Source organism: Salvelinus namaycush, chromosome 1 (assembly GCF_016432855.1).
Source record: "Salvelinus namaycush isolate Seneca chromosome 1, SaNama_1.0, whole genome shotgun sequence".
In the NCBI taxonomy this organism is placed as follows: Eukaryota; Metazoa; Chordata; class Actinopteri; order Salmoniformes; family Salmonidae; genus Salvelinus; species Salvelinus namaycush.
In genome coordinates, this window is record NC_052307.1 from 78562820 (window position 1) to 78578941 (window position 16122).

Here is a 16122-nt window from a genome sequence, read left to right on the forward strand (position 1 = left end):
CAGAAAAAAAGAAACAATTACTTGGAAAGTGAGAAAAAAAAATGAAGTTTTTGTTCCATGAAAATGTTAAACACCGGGCACTTTACAGAGGTCCACATTTTGTCTTCTTCCCCCTCTCTTCCCATCGTTGTTCTCCCCAGTCCTCATATGTGCCAAGAGCTACAGAACAACACACTGTCCCAGTGGAAACAACCACACCCTGTAGTCCTAGGGCACTCCCAGAGTCTCTCTCTCTCCTCCACTTCTCTCCGTGTGTGTGTGAGCTCCCAGCGGAGGGCGGTGGGTGAGCGGTTACAGGGTGAAGTAGCTCTTCTCTCTATTGTAGTCTTGACCAGTACTGAGACATGTCAGGCTCGCCGCCTGGGACTTGGACAGGGACAGACACTCCAGGAGAGATGAGTCCTGAGGAGAGAGGGAAGAGAGACACATATCAGTCCAAATGGCCCAGTGTCTCTGTACTGTACTGTGTTTGCTAAAGAGAGCTTGAGTTCAGTCCAAATGGCCCAGTGTCTCTGTACTGTACTGTGTTTGGTAAAGAGAGCTTGAGTTCAGTCCAAATGGCCCAGTGTCTCTGTACTGTACTGTGTTTGGTAAAGAGAGCTTGAGTTCAGTCCAAATGGCCCAGTGTCTCTGTACTGTACTGTGTTTGGTAAAGAGAGCTCGAGTTCAACATTTCTTTAGCCTGAGAAATGACCATCATGTTGAGAGACTAACCATTACGCCAAATAGGACATTGAGAGGTAAGTCCCGTAGCACATAGCATCTGAGTTGATGAATGCTTTACCACAGAGCACACAGCCATAGAGGATAGGTCATTAGAAAGCTTAAAGGTACAATGCAGTCATTTTTATCTCAATATCAATTCATTTTCTGTGTAACAATGAAGTATTTTACTGTGATTGTTTTCAATTACAATGTTCAAAAAGAAACAAAAATAGCAATTTCTCAAGCAATCATTTATCTAGGACAGTCTGGGACTGAAAACTAGCTGTTATTGGCAAAGAGGTTTGGAACTGTCTTTCTTATTGGTCTATTAACTAATTGACCACCTGGTGATGTCACCAGGCAGGCCAAAACTCCATCCCACCAAAACAGGTTGAAATTTCAGGCCGTCTTTTCAAACAGTTCTTACACGAAAAGGACATTGTCATAATTTTCCCAATTTCACAGTTTTATACCAACATAGCGTGGAAATATATATAAAACACAGTAAATCACATTTTTGACTGCACTGGGCCTTTAAGCACAGAGGACTAAGCCTTTGAGTATTCAGCGATAAGAAGTTTAGCACACAGAACAGTAGCTTTATGAATCACATTGTTTAACACTTCAGGACATCAGTAATAAGTTAGCTAGATTGATTGAGGCCTCGCAGAGAGTACAACAGAAAATTAATCAAATGAATTAGCGATTTAGCTTAGAGGAAATGTGTCAATGGTCCATTAACCCCTCATGACTATGACCAGTATATATGGCCCTCCACAGCAACGTAATGGGTTGGAACTAAAACCTCCGTCTAGCGTGGTTCAAATGACATTATGCCGTTGAGCTGGAATGGAATGGGGTGCGTTCATGCACTAAGATTAGAATGTCAGGAGAGAGAAAATGGTGTGTAACGTAGAGGTACAGTACGTGTCTGTAGTCTGATCAAAGAGAAAAAAGAAAATGGCGGATTATGGGGAATGTAGAGCATGAATTAAGAAAGAGAATGTGTGTATGGCTATGCAGCATCCCCTATTTAAAGGTTCGGTGGCAGATGGTTAGTTAGCTAAGAGATTAAACGTGATTTGTTCATTTTCGCTAATGGCCAAACGTGTTTCGGAAACAATGGACTTTCTGCCTACCTGTTGAGGTGGTACCAGAAGTGATCATTGATTGGCTGTTCATATGTGCCTGCATATGAGGGGGCGTATATGTGTCGTAGCTCCGCCCATTCACAGACGGACTGGTAGGCAGCATGCAGGAATAGGTCTGGCTGGGCTATAGATAGGGAGAGAATAACGTTTATATATTAGCTTAGCCAACTATATACCCTCTTCAGCTCAGCAGTCAGTCCTTACAGCAATGCCCAGCTAGGGATGCAGGCTACTATATTCCTTTAGGCATTTAGAAATGTTTCTGACTACACTTTGATTTCTCCTCAAGCTGTTTTTAGGATTAGAAGAGAACAGAATCATTATACCTACGAAGGTTGATTACAACTAGCTTGGCGATAATGGTATTTGGCTTTTGAAATACAATTGTAACTGTACTATTTGCACATTTCAGACGAGAGCACAACCTAGACATTTGTTGACACAGTTAACGCAGACAGAACAGGGTCAGGGTTAGTTAGTACCTGGTTGTTGACTTACTTGCATAGGCAGGTTGTTGGCCATGGTGAAGCTGGGCATGGGAGGCAGGGCGCTGTACGTGTTGGTGAGGGCCGTGTCAGGTCTGCCCAACATAGACCCAGATGTGAAGGACACTGAGGAAGAAGGGGAGAAATGTTTGGTTCAAATGGGTTACGGTTCATACATTCAGTGATGGCAGACAGGGAGCATAGTGTGAGTAAAGCCACGCCCTCCTTGACAGGTAGCTCAGGGGGTTTTGTTTTTCACTGCTTACATGCATGATTAACCAATGAACCATTGAAAGTAGCCTATATCAGCAAAAATTATTTAATCAACTGTCATTTGAAGCATATGATGAGTTATTATTCAACTCAACTTTATATCAAAGAAAAATATCACTTATACCTATGTTAGTCTATAATTAAGCTGTCTGACGTTGAAATGAGTGGTGGGCCTACTGAAATATTCCTAATGTTGACAAGTGTCCCACTGTGGATGGATGGATGTTATATGAGTGTCGTGCTTACCCGGTGTGGTGGGCTGAGGCATGGGCTGATAGACGCTGGTGCTGAAGCTGCTGCTGATGGGGATGTGACTGGAGGAGTTGCTGGCCTGACGACGCTGGTTCCGGAGCTTCTCCTCCCGCCTCCACTTCGCTCTTCTGTTTGAGAACCACACCTGCGCAACAGGTCAATCATACATTAGTCGCGTATGTAGGCTCTTCATGGATTCTTGTGTGTCTTTTTCAGACCAAGCAGCAAAATGTTAATGGGATGCAGTGCAATGCATATTTCAAAATGTGTCCGCTCACCTGTATTCTTGCTTCAGGCAGATCTATTTTCGCTGCCAGTCTTTCCCTCGCGAAAACGTCAGGATAATGAGTCCTTTCAAATTCTGGAATAGGATATGAAAACGGATCTTTAGTATAGGCTATGAACATATTGTTGTAATTGAATTATGTGTAAGCTACTGAGGTGAATGTTGCTATTCGTTCAATTAGACGTTACATTAAAATATGAATATCTTGTAAATTCAAGTTCACCTTTTTCCAGTGCTTCAATCTGCTCTTGTGTGAACGACGTGCGGTTCCTCTGGAGTTTTCTCTTTAGTTGGAGTCGCATCTGCGTCTCGTCAGAATCCTCCCCATTCGAACTGATGGAGTTTGTGTTCTCTCCAGCACCGTCCTGTGGCTGGCAGCCATCTGTAAATAAATCAATCAACAAATAGGAATTGGCCTGCCTACTACATCTCCAAAAGCATGCGTTAATATATTGTTTATTTAATTTTATAGTTCTGAAAGTAAACTGCAAAAAATAACATGTCGTCCTCGCAATAGCCCATAGGGAATTCATTTCTACGGTTCTGTTATATTTATATATGTTCCCGTTAAAAGCTACCTGTTAGAAGAATAGGGAAAAGCTGTCATTGTAGGCCTAGCTGGCATAACACCGACTGAGGACGGACATTGAATGATGACGGATGAATGATCTAGCTAACATATTGATCTCTGCTTGTTTTCAGACACATCAATAGCCATAAAAGACCGACTAGTTATTTGTAAAATATTGTGGGAAAAAGACCATTGCTCAGCAATGCTGCGTAAACTTAGATCCTTTATCACCTCTCAACAATGGCACATGTGCTCAAAGGGTTAAGAGAAATGTGACTAGATGTGGCGAACTCCTTTCAGGCCCAAACTCTCTCCCCCTTTTAGGAGCGTTGCGATGCCTCAATGGCCGTCCCCATATGGGCTTTCGTATAGCCATTGAGGTGACCACCAACACTTGAATAGAAGGAGGTGCTTTTCACAATGAAACAATGCCATTCGGGGTAAGGGAAACCATTAAACTCTGTGCACACAGCGAGAGGTGGCTACAGCGAACTCTTCGTGGGCAGAATATCACCAGAGGAAAATGGAGCAGCTCAATCGGACGAGGCGACAAAAGGATTCTCTCTGTGCTTTGGTGAACTATTGTGCGCACGAGGATCCCGGTCAACAGAGCTTTGAGTTCAGTGTGTTAACCCTTATCCACTAGCATCATTAATCACGTCCCCCGGCCAGCTAAACGCCAGTCAAAATTTCTATCTTAAATTGGAAACAAATGAGTGAGGAGAGAGCATGCAACCCCCTGTACAAGCTGAATAGGGCCTATCTATTCACGGCTCCTGGTTGTCCGTGGTAGGCCTATATGGGCTTCTGTTCTGGGACCAGGCATATTGACTAATGCCTGTCTTGGTTTTGCACATCATTATCCCTTCGAGAAGTGAATATGAAATGAAGAAATGAAGGGCTGCTTTTGGAGAATGTCGGGTTTTATGTGTGTAACGCTATTTGACCAGTCGTTTCGTGAGGTGCACCTGCATACAGATAATGTTCTGAGTTTACCAATTTAGCTTGGGTAGTCTCGGACATGACATTACTTACATTGGAGTCACGACAGGCTACTCTTCTCTAACATATCCATAGGCCTATTTAAACAAATGTATAGGATCGAATGTTTTCCACTAGTTTGGGTACCAGTCTTTGTAGCTATCATTCCACTCTTTCCACTCCAGTCATGCTAAACATCTTTGGCATACGACACGGAGTACAAGGAGTGGAATGTTACCAAAACAGACTGGGACCCAGGCTAGTTGCCCCCTGGGAGATTACATAAAACATTTGTTGTAATATTATTTGCATAACAACAGTTTAAATACGCACAAAATTACCATGACATTGCATGTTATGTAAGCAAATTCACCATAAGGCACCTGTCATATTTTAGATTTAGGCCGATAACAATGTGGTAGCCTAGACTAAATAGCCCATGAATTAGACATACTACCACAGACATCTAGCAAGTGCTAAATTATAGCACATAATGATAATTGCCTGGATTTGTTTTCGGTTGACATTAATGTGTTAATAGGATTATGACTATTAAAATGTCTCTTTTTAAAATGTCTTAATCGTTTTGAAATAAATTAACTTTTTTCTTCATGTAGCTTGTGTCCGTCCACTCAGCGCTTTGTCTTTCTTCTCGAAGGATAATCCACAAAAAGGAGTGAATGTGCGGCCCATGATCCCTCCGCCAGACCCACTGACGCTAGGTTTGGGATTTGTTTTCTTTTAAAAAAGCGCTGGGAAATAAACTCATTCTTTGGTATCACTGTGTCTCGGGCAGTGGGGCGGAAAAAGAGCCGAAAGAGATAGCGGCACCTTTCAGTCAACAGAGACTGGATCAAAAACACTTAAGAAACCGATTAAACTGAAAGAGAAAGTGAGTGGTCTAAATTCTACAGACGGGATTTAGTACCATATCAGAACGAAATGAGAGAAAGAGAAGAAATAATGAATTGCCACAGAGTTTTATTCAGATAGACTCTCTAGATAGAGTTGTCACCTTTCAAGCCCTGTCAGACTCCTTGTAACCATTATTTTAGCCACTGTTGCGTAGCTGTTGTTTGACAGGGACCATATTTGTTCTCCTCAGAGACCCTTCCCGTATGGCTTAGACCTTATGGATCTCCTGAAATGAACTCCTGGAAACAATTCCCAATTCAATTGGAGGTAAATGCCCATGTCACTTCATTTTCAATCGAAGAAACTGAAAAGCAATATTGCATTAAGGGCCTAAAAAGATTGCATTCAAAGCCTTATAAAAATGTATTATTATTATTAGGCCTATTGTCAGTATTGTTATTATTAGGCCTATTGTTATTATTAATAATAATATTGTTAATAATATTGCTATTATTAATAGCTTACTATTATTAGTATCAATAACGACATTAAATCAAACAGAGTGTAAACATAGTGAATAACTATGTCTAGTTCTGGAAGTAAGCCAATAGTTTATTGTACATTATAAAAAATACAAATAAAATAAACATGAAAAAAGATAGGTTATGACCACATAAGACTAAATCAAAAGGCCTTTATGTTCAAAGCAAATTAAATTCTGTGCAGAAACATATCTTGATGCTTATCGAATTATAACACTGTTTCTCTTACCCAGCCCTGAGCAGGTGCAATGACTTTGTTTTCTTTCAGGCTCTGTATTTCACAAGGGTCTATTAGAGCACACAAAAAGAACTAGAACATAAGCATGTATCTTTGTAACGTTCATGTTTTCCTGGCTAATCGCTCCGCCTGTCATCCCGTGTCCAGTGGTCTCCTGTGGAACATTTCTCCATCAGTCTCCCTCAACTAGACTCACCTCACCATAACGAGAGACGAAGCTCTCTCTAATGAGCAATTACACATAGCGAGCCCGTTCCCATAACCAATCCTTGCGTGTGAAGGAAAACATTCCTTTGTACTGATATGCCGCACACGGATCCTCAGGCTTTTTTTCCCTGCCAGGAGAGGAGGGAAATGCGGGTTGTTGGATGGACACCTCCGCTGAAAGGCCAGGCCTCTGTCACGCACATCCCCATCGGAGACAGTGTGGGCATTGAGACTGCTGATTAATTGGCCGTTCACTAATCGACTACTCTATGATTAATTGGGAATTTTGTCCACCAAAGGCATCAAAGCATGTTGACAATAACTGCTTGATATGCTGACCAATCATAAACGACATCCAATCATCCTAAATGATTGATGTGTTATAAGCAAATGCCCAAAATCCACTGAAAACTATGGCTTGGGCTCCCGAGTGGCGCAGCGGTCTAAGGTACTGCATCTCAGTGCTAGAGGCGTCACTACAGACACCCTGGTTCGAATCCAGGATGTATCACAACCGGCCGTGATTGGGAGTCCCATACGGAGGCGCACAATTGGCACAGCGTCGTCCGGGTTTGGCCGGTGTAGGCTGTCACTGTAAATAAGAATTTGTTCTTCACTGACTTGCCTAGTTAAATAAATGTATAGGCCTAACAGGGTATAGGCCTAACATTTGCAATATAGCATTACATCCCTGATGACCCTTAGGTCATTAAAACAATTTGGTGATTAGTCTTTAGGCCTACATTCGGATAATGGTGAGATAATTATATGATTTCACGAATACCGCAAATGTAATTATATCTATAGGCTTCTTCATTGTCAAATTATTAGTGACTGAGGTTCACCTTGGTTGGGCTGCCCTGGCACTGAAGTTCCGGGGTACCAGCCGGGCCGTGTCCCCCAAGTTCCTGTCTGACCGTTGAGCATTCTCAGCTTGTCATACATGCCATCTGCGCCCATCTGTTGCTTCTCGCTAGCCAGGTTGCGGAGGACTCTGTTTATCGACGACACCTGAAAGACAAACAAAACGGAACGGTTTGATTAGCGCCAGCCATGATTGAAAAATGCGCGCCACCGCCGGTATAGTGTGTAGGCATGCGAGCACTGTGAGCGTGCAAACATTAATGTCTATGGTGCACACATATACACATGCACGCGCGCGCGCACACATACGTCACATCCTGACAAGTGAGCTGGGAGTAAAGATGTAAACAGAGCGTTTCCAAATAATATTTGAGAAAATACATTTTAATAACTAGCCAAACATTGAAAATATGCCTGTTATAAACATCAACAATTGTCAATTGTATTTTACATGTAGGCCCTATGTGGTGCAAAATTAGCTAATAACGAATCAAATATAAATAATGAAATGTATGAATGTCTCTACAAGTTAACTAACCATTTGTTGGAAATACGTAATGCATGTCTTTCACATATAACGCAGTCATGATCTCGTGACTAAATGGTTGGCTGATAATCATGCATGCTTTCCGTCTCTGAGAAATCATTTCAGGTGGTAAAAAAAATCATGCTCATAACTTACACTCACTGCACTTACACTGGGTATATTGTCGTTGGTGCAGACCCCCTCCGACAACAGTCTGTCGCGGATCTCCCAGGCGAAAATAGACGGGCACTCCCGCTTGTACTGCGCTATCTTCCCCACCACCTCTGGAGTGGCTACCCTCGGCTTGCTGCCTCCGATCGCTCTCGGTCTTATGGAGCCAGTCTCATAGTATCTGCCAAGGATCTTACTCACGCACCCGTTGGACACCTGGATAGAAAACAATAGACACAATTCACATACATTATTTAAGACTAGTTGCGAAATTTTGAAGATTACGTCAAACAATGATAAGCTTACGTTTTCATTTTCCAGCACTTGGACTTTTGAGTCATCATGGGTCTATAAACAAAAAAATATGCCTTAAATGGTATAGGATAACAGTGTGCACTTTCTAAAATGCAACTATTCTTAGGGGGGAAAGTGGTGGCCTACTTACGATATGTTACCCTTAATGTTATTTGAATAGGATATAGATTATAATGAGAAGCAATTAGGCTTTGTCTGGCCTTCTTACAGCCAACAATTGTCGAAAAACGTTTTTAAATAAATAAAAAGGCTACAGTAAGGAAAACTAAAAGTTCCACCATGCATCATCTTCTTATATTTAAAATCCCATTGTTTAGTTTTATTTTGTGGTAGCTTAAAAAAAATAAAAAATGAAACACTGAAAGCTAGGGTTTCCTGCACCAGACAGAAAGAATGTCCTGGTCACCTGCAGAATCCTGGAGATGTCGCACGGCCGCGCGCCACTATGAGCAAGTTCGACGATTTTCTGCCTGGTGGTGTCCGGTAGCGGTCTACCATTAACAAACACACCGCCCAGCTGGTTCACACCGCTGTGACCTGAACAGAGACAAAGGGGAGCCCAATTATAGGCTACGGTTGCAATGTAACAACAAGGTTATGATCACAACAATATGTTCTATAACAAAATAGCAGTGAGTCAGGTAATGCTTTTCCTTTCAGATGGCTAGCTTTCAGAGCAAAGGTGAAACATAAACGTTGAAGGGAGGAATTAACAAAACGCTACATTTAGAATGAAGGACATGCAGATAGTCTAATAGTACAATTATCCCCAAAATGAATATCTAATAGTTATTTATTGTTCCATTGTTATCAGCACTCTAGACAATGGTCACTGTAATGCAATAGCCTTGAATCAACACATGCACGGGAAGTGTCAACAGCATCCAATGATCTGGACCAAAACATCCCCATCCAACTGAGATGAAATCAGCTATTCAAAGGTGAAATCAGCAATTTAAAGGTGAAATCGGCTATCCAAAGGTGAAATCAGCTATTTAAAGGTGAAATCGGCTATCCAAAGGTGAATTCAGTCATACGCGAGTTGTCCAGCATTATTTCGCCAAGTGAGCAAGCCAACCCCAAATTCAGCGTCTTTAAATCCCCAAACTTCGAAATTAAATCCCCCAATCCTCCTCACCGCTATTCCAGTGTGCTATTACGCACAAGCACACCAATGTACCCTCAACACAAACACGCCAATGTACCTTCAACACAAGCACACCAAAACACCACCCATTTAGGTAGCCTCAAATATAACAAACCTCAATAAATGTTATCCAAATATAAGTATTTTTAAAACACTTAATTAAGAGGTAGGTTGTAGTCGATAAGGAGGTTGATTAAAGCATGGAAAGAGTCAGCAAACCTGAAGCCAAATGGGACGGATGCCTCCCCGGAGTGTCTTACTGTGCTCCAGATCTCCGCTGCCTTCTCTTGCGCTGCCGCCTGCTACATTGACTCCGGGAGCAGAGGCTCCTTAGCAATAAATAAGCTCCAAATATAGAAGAGGGGGGAAATGTGATGAGGCTGGCTGACATTTGTCTTTAAAATAAAGCTAGCTGCACGTCAAGTTTGAGCTTAATTTCTGGAAATAGGCGGAAGTCGCCTCGGATCATGCATGGGAAGGCTAATTGAAAAGATCAGTTGGAGCACTTGTGGCAGGCATGTCACTTTATGACACAGCTCTGCTTTTGAAAAACGCATCGTCACGACAAATAGTAGCACGATAAAACGACCCTTTCTGTCTGGATTTGGATATCACTCAGACAAAATTGGACGCTACTCGTTTACCCTTCGAGGGAAGCTTCGTTTTAAGGTGACCAGGGGCGACGCGCGGGCACAACAACGAGGGCGCGCTTGGATTCTCAACATATTAAATCTGACATCTCGGTTTTTTTCTCTTGTTTGTATTTGGCAACAAATCCTCCCAGCCACTACAATCCTGTTGTGTGCAATCAGTGGGCGATCTGTTTGGGAATACGTTGTATGTGCGCTATAAATGGGAACAATACGCATTACGCACGTTTTGTGCCAATTAAAAGCCATGTTTTGAGTGAAAATAAATCTGTTTAACATAATTAAACACTGCTCTTAGGCCACTATGTGCAATGATCCTTATCCAACGTGGACTTGATTAATAGCAAATCCATTATCATCCCTCTGGCTCTTTGGTAATTCCAGGATTAAGTGGAATTAATAGACGTTTTACTCTCAAATGAACCTGTCCGCGCTAAGCAGCGGTTCGCTGTGGGTTTACATGGTTGCACCGTCACCTCAACACATTTATAACCATCATATACATCCATAGGATCGATAAAGCCGTCAAATAAGGATATCACATACAATTTCAGCTCTCCAAAGGTTAAGTCTTAATCATGTGCCCAATTCCCCACGGCGAGCAGCGTCGATCTCGCCCGCTGGCGCTGATTATGCGCCTTGTATTCTATTACTAGTCGACTAATAGGAAAACATATGGTGTCAATTTGGACGCTCCCCTCCATATACACCCAGGAGTTGTTAGCACAAAGCCACCGAGGCCGCGGCGACCTTTAAACAACACATAGAACCGGGCCCAATGATATCTCCTCGGCCATTCGCACCAGAAATCACAAGCCAAGCCAGGGGAGCATCCCATTAACATCAATTTGAGGCAAAGCAGGAGCAGAGGGGGCTGTACATAGCTTTAACGACGCCTCGTTTAAAACATCATCTCAATAAAGGGGAACTGGCAAGCAAACATCATCTGTGAGTAAGCCATTTGTCAGCGCATAGAGCACTGGGTAATGCCAAGGTGGCCTATATGACGCATAATGGGCTTCCCATATTGTTCAAAATAATATCCAATAGACTATGTATTTAGACGTTTAAAAAACTATGATACAAATTAAATAGTCTTCAATGAAATATTCCTGTATCAATTGTCCTACTTAATCTGACCTACATTCAAGCCTTTTGTTCTGCATGTTGTCATTTTCCCTTATAGGGAACAATATCATATTCCCTACTTGCATTGCAAATATAACCTAGGCCTACAACAAGGTAACAATATGCCCTACACGTGATCTAGCTATAGGTACATTGAATTCAGACAGATTAAAATGTGACTATATAGGCAGGTGTTACAGCACATGCACGTCATCAAGGTGAGGAGAATAGCAGAGAGGAAATCATTCCACACACCTTCATCACAGATGTCATAGACCTCTAGTCCAGCAGCAAGACAAGAGAGAAAATAACGTTACTTTTCATCCTTTATGGTTTAGTTCATTTCGCCAGTCAGCAACTCATATGGACCATTATGATAAACAATCCAGACAAGTAATAACACACTACAGACTAGGAAGCAATAGAGGCCAACACACAGTCACCTTTCCTTTATGGCGCCCATGCAAGACAATATCATGTTTTATCATGTTGTTGTTTTTTTGCAGTGAGTTTAGGCCAATATGTACAGTTCTACTCTGTTGTTATGATAATGTGGGAATCTACATTCTAACTCCGGCACTGTTCATGAGGAGACTAGTCTACATTAGACATGATCAATATTCGTCCTTCTTTGCCTTCCCATTCTCCGCCCCAGCTAATAGTGTACGCAGCCTGGCAGTCAGCTCTAAAGCTAATGCAGACGGCTGTGCAATTATTTAATACCAACTCAAGCGGAAAGAAAATTCTCCCCCCTCTACTCTCTCTCTCTCTCTCTCTCCCTCTCTCTCTCTCTCTCTCTCTCCCTCTCTTTCTCTCTTTCTCTCTCTGTGCACATAGCAGAAAACTAAAACAATCTGTGGAGATTAATGGAGGATATATAATTAGACTATAACTGTCAATGTTCAATAGCTCTGCGGTCTGGAAGGGGCCATATAACATGCATTACATATAAACACAAGGATACGGCTAAATTAACAACATCAAGAGCGACACAGAATTTAAAATATTGAAACTAAAAACAAATCATAAACTGTGGGGAAAAAAGTAAAAATAAAGCTTATATGCTAAGGAGTATGTTAAGGGTAAGTTATGTTAAGGGGACCATAAAGACAGAAGGGTAGTTGCGGTTAGTATCAAAGTTTAAAAACAACAATATGCAAATCCACTTACTGTTCTGCATCATCGAGGCTACGCCAGACTCCCACGTGGCTTGGCTGTGGTATTCTATGCGTCATAAGGAAATAACAATGATAACAATGTTAGTATCAGCATAATTACAATGTAATGGCTATTCAAAGTTAAGAATTACAATTCACAAATGTTCTCTCTTTTTTAAAAAAATATTTCGTATTTTTTCTCTTTTAGTTACTTCGAATTCCAAGGCGATTAGGGCGGATACTTTGGTGCAATACAATCATAATGTTGCTCTGTAATTATAAATTCCACATAGCCATAATCCATGTGAATTGGCACATCCCCATTGTATATATATTTTAGCATTAAACTTGCCTGGAAACAGAGTTGACTGTCGGCTTAAAACAATTTAGCCAATCTTAATGTCTCCCTAGGACAAAGCAAAACAGTATATTAGTACAGCCCTAGCGAAGACTGTGTGTTACATTTTACAAGTAAAGACTACTAAAAATTATTATTGAATTAGAATTGTAATTAATAAATAGGCTACTGTCGATTTGGCGTGTTATTCATATAAGAGCATTTATATTTCTGTATTTTTGTATTTATTTTGTGCAGCCTGAAGTTCGAAGAAACGGGCACTTTAATGGGCATAATTGAAGATGGTAAAATAAATAAATTAGGCCTAATTGAAGAAGGTAAAATAAATAAATTAGGCCTAATTGAAGAAGGTAAAATAAATAAATTAGGCCTAATTGAAGAAGGTAAAATAAATAAATGATGTCGAGTTGCGATGGTTGCTATTCGTTGGCAAAACCATCGCTATTCGTTGGCACGTGCGTGGTTTATTGATCACCTGTTTCTGATTCCTTGACATGTTTTTTTTGTTCTACTTGATGGCTTATAAACAGGCCTAAACATAAAGCAACGGCCACAGAGGCTGTTTCTAGTTATACAAAAATCTAGACCCTCTCGCCCAATGTGTACAGTGACACACGCTGTCTACCTCGCCTCAATGCTCTGCAAAAGTACAAACCAGGAGGGGGTAGAGGCCGCATACAAAGCCTGCCGGAGTCCCAACAATGCACCCCTTTCTACCACCATACCCAAACCCGGGGCCGCACAACTCGGCCTCCACAACTAGCAACACATCTTCCCACTAAACGTACCAACAACTCCAGAATACAAAGAACCGAAGGCATCCCCCCTCCGGGACCATACACACAACACCTTCTCACTGGCACAGCGGATGACCGTGACCTCGGGTCCCCGTAGCCCAATGTGGGATTTGTTTGTTACGTTTTGGGAAATGGAAAAGTAATTTCTTGTTCTAAATATCTGGAGGTAATGGTGTAGCTGGTGCCGGTTGTTAGGCGGTTGTAAAAAGATACAACAGCTCAGTGGGGAGCTCAATCAGAAAAGACAAACGCAATAAAGAACCTATTCAAGTGGACGGTTAAAAAGGGGCCGGTGAAGGAATAGTCTGAAGTTTAATTTTGTCTCCTTACGCAAAAACAACCCTGTTGTGGGCATGTGTGTACTGCACCCGAACCTAGGATTTGGAAACATGAATTGGCTTGAGAAGTGAGACTTACAAGTACCTACTTTCTGGAGAAAGTAGCCTATTGCAAAAACAACGTGTTTCCAATGCCATTTTGTAATTTATCAGAACACTGTTAACAGTAACAATTGTTGTGTTGCAAACGGAGGAATACTTTTTGTTGAGGAAATTTACCCGATATTTTTTCACGTCAGTCCTGTTCTTAGAAGTAGGCTGTCTGAAAAGACCAAAAGTCTTGAAAACAATGCATTTAATTTTTTACAATGCAAATGCACTCAACTCATTAATTTAGATTCCTCCACATTCATTCCAATATTTTAACTACGTAAAAGTACAAACCCACCAATGCAAAATAAATCTCTCAACAATACACACAACAGCCCCGGAAGTGGCGAATGGTAAAATAATCCTCAATTCCTCTCTGCCTTAAAAACAATATTTCTGTTAAATATTTGGAGAACTGCGATTCAGCAGTATAGACATAATCTGCCTAGTTAATCATTTACTTAGTGTCGAAAACTCTGCGGTTGTTGCTGAGGTTAACAACGGTCTAATCTGAATTTATTTTCCTTTAGTAGTACCTAATCCGTAACAACAATCAACAACAATCGTCTTAATTAAACATGCTTATTCAGGCAGCTGGATCCTGAGTTCACAACATTCACATGCAGAAATACATTACGATCTCAAACAATGGCTCGGTAGGAAGTTGTGAGCACTATGCATTTACATGTACTAAGCATCTTAGTGTTATCTTTAATGTAATACTGGGTTATTAGCCCGTTTTTGTAAGGGGTAGTAGGCCTATGTTAATTTAACGACACAAATGAAACCATAACATTTATGATTAGGCTATTAGTGAAATATAGGCTTAACTTTCAGCTACTTTCGTTTGACAGTTTTATTTATTTAGAATCAGTGAACGTGACGCTATCTTAAAAATGTTTGAGTTGTGCAGATATACTTTCTATGTTGATAAAAACATAAATATGACAATATTATAATAGGCTATGTATTTAGCCTTTTAGTATGAATGCTTTGATTTATTGTATTCTAATTCTAAAACGTTTTGAAGTATTTTAGTAACTTGCAGGCACGCTTAAATACCTGTAGTGATAATTGTAACTATTTCTGCACAATACTTCACTTGCTTAGAAGAAAAGTAACATTTGAGGTATATTTTCTTTGGTACGCAAACAAGAGGAGAAATAAATAGGCCCACCGTATACTTGGAGCATTTCAGAGAAGGCGCTTGGGTGACTCCGCTGTCTATGAATCAAACTGACACCATTCCTCAACGGGTCATTGCTCCCCATTCTCCACGATGATCACTGTCTCGGCCTAACGTGACTTTTTACTCTTTGCTGTCATAAATAAGCATTAAGCTATCCGTAAACACCAACACAACCGATCATTAAAGAGCACATCAGATAAACAGGAAAGCCAGCCCGAATGCCGCTTCAAATCGCACTCTACAACTTCAGAGTAGGAGTAGAATATAAGCAGCCTAGTAGGGGCTACACTTGCTACACAAACTCCAACCTATAGCCTAGCGATACTAGTCTGCAGCCTGGGAGATGCATATGGCGCAATAATAATAATATATTCGTTTTCAATTATTGATTGTTCTGCATTAAATCTAACCTATTTTAAGTTATGCATGTTTGCAGGGTTGCAGACTGGGTTGAAATGCACAGACAATATTTTACTGGGAAGATATCCACTCTCACCTTTTTGAGGCATCCTGCGCCGCTGTCAAAAGTCCTTGTCAAATAGTTCTCCGTGCCACAGAAAGAGAACAAATGCAGGGCCGTCTATTGTGGTGGTTTTTCAGTAAGAGGAAACAATAGTTTTCCAGTGATCTTCAGCGGAGACGGAAGGGATATCCCTGCGAAGGAGACAGAGATTGACAGTGAGCTCAGATGTCAGGACCGCGGAGTGAGCGAGAATGTGCGCTCGTGTGAGTGAGCGAGATAGCGAATGAGAGAGTGGGGCAGAGAAGGAGAGCGGGAGAAGGGGAGGGAGGGAAAGAATTGGAGAAGACGAGGGGGTTGGAGGCTAAGAGAGAACACACCTATGC

General features: G+C 41.4%; 1 protein-coding gene across 7 annotated transcripts; it reads right to left on the minus strand.

Moving 5' to 3' along the window:
- Nucleotides 1-316: 316 nt before the first annotated feature.
- LOC120056979 (paired box protein Pax-6) lies at nucleotides 317-15785 on the minus strand. 7 transcript variants are annotated; one of them, XM_039005311.1, is made up of 13 exons: nucleotides 15773-15785; nucleotides 12518-12571; nucleotides 11603-11626; nucleotides 8829-8959; nucleotides 8414-8455; nucleotides 8108-8323; nucleotides 7392-7557; nucleotides 3376-3534; nucleotides 3145-3227; nucleotides 2861-3011; nucleotides 2355-2467; nucleotides 1845-1980; nucleotides 317-402 (listed from the first exon to the last, which is right to left on the minus strand). In XM_039005311.1, the coding sequence occupies exons 1-13, from the start codon at nucleotides 15783-15785 to the stop codon at nucleotides 317-319; spliced, it is 1374 nt and encodes a 457-aa protein (XP_038861239.1). The 7 variants fall into 7 exon arrangements, with proteins under 7 accessions (XP_038861239.1, XP_038861246.1, XP_038861254.1 ...); XM_039005318.1 differs by lacking the exon at nucleotides 11603-11626; XM_039005326.1 differs by lacking the exons at nucleotides 8414-8455; nucleotides 11603-11626.
- Between the last annotated feature and the right edge of the window lie 337 nt (nucleotides 15786-16122).

Coding starts and splice junctions, on each gene's coding strand:
- LOC120056979 (XM_039005311.1), bottom strand. Junction 1,981..2,354: donor CCAACAACCTGCCTATGCAA/GTAAGTCAACAA, acceptor CCCTATCTATAG/CCCAGCCAGACCTATTCCTG. Junction 403..1,844: donor TTCTGGTACCACCTCAACAG/GTAGGCAGAAAG, acceptor CTCTCTCCTCAG/GACTCATCTCTCCTGGAGTG.